Below are 7234 nucleotides of genomic sequence, written 5' to 3' on the forward strand. Positions count from 1 at the left end.
AAACAAAACAACAGTACCAATAAACAGGAATGAACAGGAGTGAGTAGTGCACAGAACAATAAAACCTTTTTTTTTTTTTGCCTGTTCCATGTTGCCTTTGTGCTCTAGTATTAGTTCTTCATTTATGTGTGGAAATGTTTCAGATTTATGCCAGTTTTGTTGATTTGAAAAAAATGTTCTCTGTTGCAGTCACACACACGTGTGTTTGTGTGTGTGTGTGTGTGTGTGTGTGTGTGTGAGAGAGATAGAAAGTTTGTTCAATTTCGTTTCCATTTTTTGATAAATTAAAGAAAAATTTTCCCATTCATTTTCAATGTGGACCTTTAACTGTGATTCTTTTTTTTTTAACTGCAGATTTTGTGTGTGTATTTAGATATATTATTTAGGAAAAGTCACAGAATTTCACGCCCCTGAGATGAAGGAAACACTTTTTTTTTTAAATAAAGGAAAATTCAATTGGGGTAAGCTGGACCCCAGGGACTGATGAAGGTTTAATTATCTATTCAACGATGCATTGTATCACATATACACTGACATTCTGATGAATACTGTAGCTCGACTACACAAAAACCCATCCCATGCTGTCAAAACCTGCTAACATTCTTGGTTTGCATCTGGTTAGCATCAGAGCACGTTTCGTGTGTCTTGTCAACATGTTTATTTTTCACCAAACTTAGCCATTTCCTGTGGACTTCTGTGTTAATGATGTCCCAGTGGATTTCTATTATTTATCTACATGTGTCCATTTTCAGAAATGAATGGACTACTCTAAAACGGTGAAGTAAATAAAGGATATTCTGTCTGCACTTTACACCTACCTCCTCATGAGCTTGTCCATCTACATGGACTTTGGCCTGCTCCTGTCTTCTCTGTCCTCTGACCTTATCTTTTGTTTGTTCTGTACAGCAGAATGCTCGGAAAAACACAAAATTGTCCCTGTGCACTGTTGACTCCTCCAATAACCTTGAGCAATATGTGCTAGTCGACCCCAGAGGCAGCTGCATATTCTCCAGAAGAGGGACATGGCAAATCAGACATTACAGGGCCTATCCACCCCCCTCTTCCTTTGAGGCTATACCTCTGGATCTGGAAGTGTCCCTCCTCCTCAGACACTTGCTGAATGGAAACAGAGCTCTTTTGAAAGAGAAGCCTGAATATCTGTAAAAGAGAGGGGCTCATCTGTGTTTTTTCAGATTTGTTAAGATGGAGAGGAGTGCTGCACTGCTCCTGGTTCTTGCTCTGGTCAATATTAGTTGTTGTTGTCTGGATCCTCCCGCTGCCTACAGGTTTACAGGAGTAGTTTGCAGGCTTACCCATCCCGCCGCGGTAGTTCGTAAGTACACCCTCATTGATTTCTGTACCGTAGCCAGATGTTTCTTGTGAGTATGTTTCGAAGTTCATTACTTTGCAACATAATTCATTCAAAGCGAGGCCTAAAATATTTACTTGAAGTGTCTCCTGAGATTTTAATCTAATATATATTGTTCTGGACTAGAGAATAAATATCTCCCTTCCTTGATTCCTCAGTGAATGAGAAAACTACTGAAGTGATACAGGCCGCTTTTCAGCATGCCAAATATCCCAGCGTAGAGGGGCAACGATCAATAGGCTTTGGGACGGTGAAATATGGATTCCACAAGTATGGGACTCCTGAATTTGATGACATGTTATGTGGTCCTCGTCTGTGTTACATCTTGTATCTTATGATATTCTTCTTCCGACATCACCCACAGCTTAGAGATCTATAACCTGTCCATTGGAAAGAGTGAGTTTGAGCTGATGGAGAATAAAGGAATAGGGATCTCCATTTCAAATGTTTCTGCTGTATTCAAAGGGACCCTCAACTATGGATATGGCAGTTGGCTGTGAGTGTTTCTGTTTATTACCACATATCAGGGTCAGGTTTCTGCAATAGCACAGCTGTGGTTTAACCCCGTGCCCTAGATTTTATGAAATTATTATCTTTTGTTTTTATATGAACTTAAAGGTTCCTTCCGGTCAGCCTGTAAAGAAATCACACGCTTAAATTTCAGTTACAGCATCACAATTATTTTATGTATTTATTAAAAAAATTTTTTTTGTCAAAATGATGACATTTTTCAACAAATGGTCTTTTAAAGAAGCTGCTTGGCTTTCAGTTTTATTTTTATTTTTTGATATTTAAAATAAATAAGCATTAAATACACATTAAAAATCTATTGTCCAAAAAGACATTTCGGACAGAATATCTAATTGTCACTAGATTTACAGTAGCTGTCGCTCAATATAAACTACCTTGATGAGAACGAATGTTAATTTGTAAATTTTTTATTAAGCTTTATTGCTGTTTAACTTTAACTTTTTTCACCATTAAGAAAAAAAAGAGATCTGTTTAAATTACATATGTTTACATATGTTTAGAAAACATGGTTGAACAAAACATTTAGAAAAATTGAGAAAATGTAACCTGAGAATTATTTGGCAGAAAAGCATGGCATGATGACCTTTTTAAAAATGCAATATGTAATATTTAACTCAATCTATTTACAGAACTACAATATATGTTTTCAGAGGTGTATAAAGATATTTCTTAATGAACCGTAATGTTTTTATTACCTTAGATTGAGCTATTTCTATCTACATACACCGTGGGTCCCCTTACATGGAAGTCGCCACCATGTTTGTACAGTAGCCCTAAATGGACAAACTGCTCTACAGAGCGCGTTTCGTCACTTTGTTGTTCTTGCGAATAAAACACTGACACAGTGATGTGCAGTGAAGTACATTAACATTTGCAATAACATCTATTTATTGAATAATTAAGTAAATATAATTCCTTGATTTACCTTTGTAAAGAAATGTCATTGCTCGCTGCTGTCGATGCGATGACATCTTTAACTGTGTCGGCCACCGTAGCTTCTCTAAAGGGAGGGGTGAGCGGGGGACTGAGCCGTTGGTTGCGATTCACAACTTCACCGCTAGATGCCGCTAAAATTTACACATTGCACCTTTAAAGAATATTGCATTTAAAAAATGTAAAATACATTTTTATGTAATGTAAACTACATTTTTCATAAGTTAAAGAAAATATTTGATCTGTTTGGGTATCAGGGTTGAATGAGAATAAATGAGAAAATGCAATGAGATTATTTGTTTCCAAATTATGTCATTTAAGGAAAAGTTACTTTTGAAATATGTTTTTAACATGGAATTTGTGCCTCTAATGCTTTATGAGAAAACAATGTTTACCAATTTTTTCTAACACTATAGTAAAACCGATGCCTGTTTGCATGAAAGTAACATTGCCATGTTTTTTCTTATATAGACTCGACCTAAAACAGTCAGTGGATTTTGAAGTTGAGTCGCAAATCGACCTGGTCATCAATCCAAAACTATGTGAGTGAATCCCATTCTGTTTAGACAGTTATATTTGGCATTGCACACTTAATCTTGAAATTGACTACTTTTCTCTGAAAAAGTTGTTTTGTGTTTGTGTGTTAGACTGTGGAAAGGGCAAAGTGGCTGCAGACACGTCAGACTGTTACCTCACGTTTCACAAACTGAAGCTGCTCCTGCAGGGAGACAGAGAGTGAGTTCAACATTTCACATTACTGAGACACTCTAGAGCGGATCATTTATATCTTTTGATTTAGATCTAGGTCAAAGTCAGTTGTCTTCGCCTGTGAGTAAAGAACACTTCCTGGAGATCAGTTGTCATATTTTCCTTCCATACGTGCTGCTCATTTAAATTACTTTCATTTTGACTTTGTGCAGGCCTGGCTGGCTGAAAAGAATATTCACAGATATTGTTACTTTCACAGTGAAGTTAGTAGTGAAGTCACAGGTGAGTGTGTCTAGCATTTTGTTCTATATGATTCTGCTCTAATTTTTCAAATGGTAAAACAGAACATTAGATCTGAGCAAAGTCTTATACACCATTAGTATACTGTCCATCTGTTTAACAAAATGATCAGGTTTCCTTTCTCTAACAGATCTGTAAGGAAATAAACAATGCAGCTAACATACTAGCAGACTTCATACAGGAGCAAGCAGGTAAAACACAGAGCTCTCATATTCTGTTTCTTTATGTCAAAGCCTTATGTGGTTTTGTGGTTGTTTCTGCTATAATGCAACTTCTCTCTCTCTCTCTCTGATCAGAACTGTTTCTTAGTGATGGTGACATTGGTGTGGATATCTCTGTGACTTCTTCCCCGATCATCAAATCTAATTATATTGAATCATACCATAAGGTCTGATTACAAAGATATTATATTCAAAACTGCCTTCAAACAAATGCAAATCCATTGTTCAAATCCTTTGATGTGGTTACTGTTGTTTTTCTGATGCACAGGGGTTGGTTATTTACAATAATACGAAATCTGACCTCAGTACCTCTGTGTTTAACCCATCCCAACTGACCGAGAAACACATGCTGAACTTCTGGATTTCTGATGGGCTTCTAGACCCGCTAATGTCCGCTGCACACCATGATGGACGGTTTATTCGCAATATCTCTGGAACAGAACTCACGGTATGATATAATTAGATGTTTTGGAGGCATATATATATATATATATATTTTTTTTTTTTTTTTTTATGTGATTTGTCTAGGTGTAATATATATATTTTTCTGACTATAGGTGATGCTTTTGAGCAAATAGCGAGCATATTGTTATCATATCTAAAAATGACAAGCTGCCCATGATGCAGTTTCATTTTAGTATAATTGATACAGTTTTTTTTTTTTTTTAGATTTTGCATTTTATTTTAATGTTGTATTTTTATTTTAATTCTAGCTTTATTAATTTAGGTGTCTTTTCAATTTTTCCTTTTCATATGTCTGTTTTTTTATTGTAAAAAATTTAATTTTTAAGTTTAATACACTTAAACTATATGAACATGAGACATGTTGCTTTGGCAACTAGCTAAAATAAAATCATGTCTTTTATAGATTTAGTTTTAGTTTACTAATAACCCTCATATAAAGCTAAGAAGTGTTTTGAGGCATATTTTCTTGTGTCTATCTGTTGCAGGATCTGTTTCAGACAGAGCTGTCCTCAGCCAGGCCTGAATTGTTGAACAAGGTACTAAACACACTCATTACAATATTCAAACGATGGGAGGAAATGACTCTCGCATTTTATACTGCCAACATGCAAATAATTGTTTTCCATTTGTAGCACACCAACTGCCATTTCGAAATGCACCTCTGTGTTTGTAGGAGTGTGATGGCTTTTTACTTTCTCTTTAGTGGCTGTCTTCCGAGGGTGCGATGTTAAAGGCGAGGAGTGTGTCAGTTCCACACATGTGGACCACCACAGAGGGCACATCTGTCAGATCAGTGGCTGGAGTCGAACTCTTACTGGACAGTCAAGTCATGCCAACTCTTTATTTTGAGACAGTAAGCTAAAACACACCATGCCCTAATATAAGCAAATGATGATGATAGATAGATAGATAGATAGATAGATAGATAGATAGATAGATAGATAGATAGATAGATAGATAGATAGATAGATAGATAGATAGATAGATAGATAGATAGATGACAAAATACATATATGGTTTTTATTGGATCTGTGATTACAGGATGTGACAGTTGTTGTTAATGCCTCATATGCAGAGAAGAAACTAATTCTTAAGGCCAGTGCAGAGCGGTAAGTTATAAAGGATATATATAGATGAATTCTAGAAAATGACCTAAAAAATAAGTGTTAGGATTTCAAATTTCAGTGCCTGATTTAAAGTATTTTTTTTTTCTTTTTTGTGACCATCTTAGTATTTCTATAACAAAAGTTTCCACATCAGAAGGACCCACTGAGGTGAGAATAAAGCACTTTATTTTTATATTATATTATATTATATTATATTATATTATATTATATTATATTATATTATATTATATTATATTATATTATATTATATTATATTATATTATATTATATTGTTTGTGACCACAAAACCAGTCATAAGGGTCAATTTCTTAAAATTGAGATTTATACATCATCTGAAAGCTGAAACTCTTATATCTGGAATCTGGGGAATCTGGAACATGATCTTTACTTAATATCCTAATGATTTTTGGCATAAAAGAAAAATTTATCATTTTCACCAATACAATGTTTTTTTTGGCAATTGCTAAAAATATACTCCAGTGACTTAAGACTTTAACGTTTTGTGGTCCAGGGTCACATATTACAGTATAATACATTATTTTATGTTATAGTGTTTTTTTTTTATTTGTTATAAATGTATATTTTTTTTTCATAAATGTTACATGATCTCCTTATAGATGGAGGAGAACTTGAGAAGCTATCTTCAGGAGGCTGTGGAAAAAATGGGAATCCCCAAAGTCATATCATGTAAGTCTGACCACCATGGCCAAGCAGTCAGCATGTCAATCATGTGTCCCTTTCGTCATATTTGATCTCTGTCCTCAGACCTGGAGCCAGAATTAACTGCTTTGATGGATGAACAGGGGCTCAATCTCTTTGACATCATCAATCCTGAAGTTTTACCTCAGGATGTGAGTATATTACACTTTTAAATATCCTCTGATTGTATTTAACACTGGCCACATAACATTATATGATACAGCAGAGTATCACAAAATCATTTGAACACTTTGAATGGTTACATTGTTGTTTTGTTTCTTTAATTGTGCTTGTACAGGGGTATGTGATAGTCCAGCTGGATTTTGGTTTTCCACATCATCTGCTGGTGGAATTCCTCAAAAGGACGCTGAATTGACAGTCCTGTCTCTATTGACTGTATGGTGTCTTTCTCATGCAAAAACATTTACAGATGTGCACACATACATCACGTAAACAAAAATATGAATGACTGTATTATAACTGCCTTTCTGCCATTATAGCTGGTATGTAAAGATCTTTAATGCTTTGTGTAGCTGTTCAGTGTTCAAACTGTTGTTAATATGAAAATGTGAATCACAATAATCTAGTTTTATGACCTTCAGTAATATGATCTCATGACCTCCATAATAAAATGTGGAGATTGTATTACCATTATTAAACATTTCCTGGTGTTGTCACATATAATTAGGCTATGTGTTACACGTTTCTGGTTAAACCTGTTTTTCTTCTGAATGAAATCTTCTGTTACAGTCTTCAACTCTTTTATGTTGCTCTGTTTTATTTTTACTTCAATTAAACCTAAATGTATACAAAGCGGTTTTCCCCGACTGCATCTTGATGTCCTTATAAGGGGTGCAATGATTTTATATCACCACTAGGTC

General features: G+C 34.9%; 1 protein-coding gene across 1 annotated transcript; it reads left to right on the plus strand.

Moving 5' to 3' along the window:
• Positions 1-986: 986 nt before the first annotated feature.
• On the plus strand, positions 987-7166 carry cetp (cholesteryl ester transfer protein, plasma). The gene is made up of 16 exons (XM_026287410.1): positions 987-1333; positions 1528-1639; positions 1734-1865; positions 3305-3375; positions 3481-3568; positions 3754-3823; positions 3972-4032; positions 4138-4229; positions 4331-4510; positions 5013-5063; positions 5231-5380; positions 5569-5636; positions 5759-5801; positions 6272-6341; positions 6420-6505; positions 6652-7166. The coding sequence occupies exons 1-16, from the start codon at positions 1204-1206 to the stop codon at positions 6727-6729; spliced, it is 1482 nt and encodes a 493-aa protein (XP_026143195.1). The 5' UTR covers positions 987-1203; the 3' UTR covers positions 6730-7166.
• The last annotated feature ends 68 nt before the right edge of the window (positions 7167-7234 follow it).

The sequence above is a fragment of the Carassius auratus genome, chromosome 18, assembly GCF_003368295.1.
Source record: "Carassius auratus strain Wakin chromosome 18, ASM336829v1, whole genome shotgun sequence".
NCBI classification, from domain to species: Eukaryota; Metazoa; Chordata; class Actinopteri; order Cypriniformes; family Cyprinidae; genus Carassius; species Carassius auratus.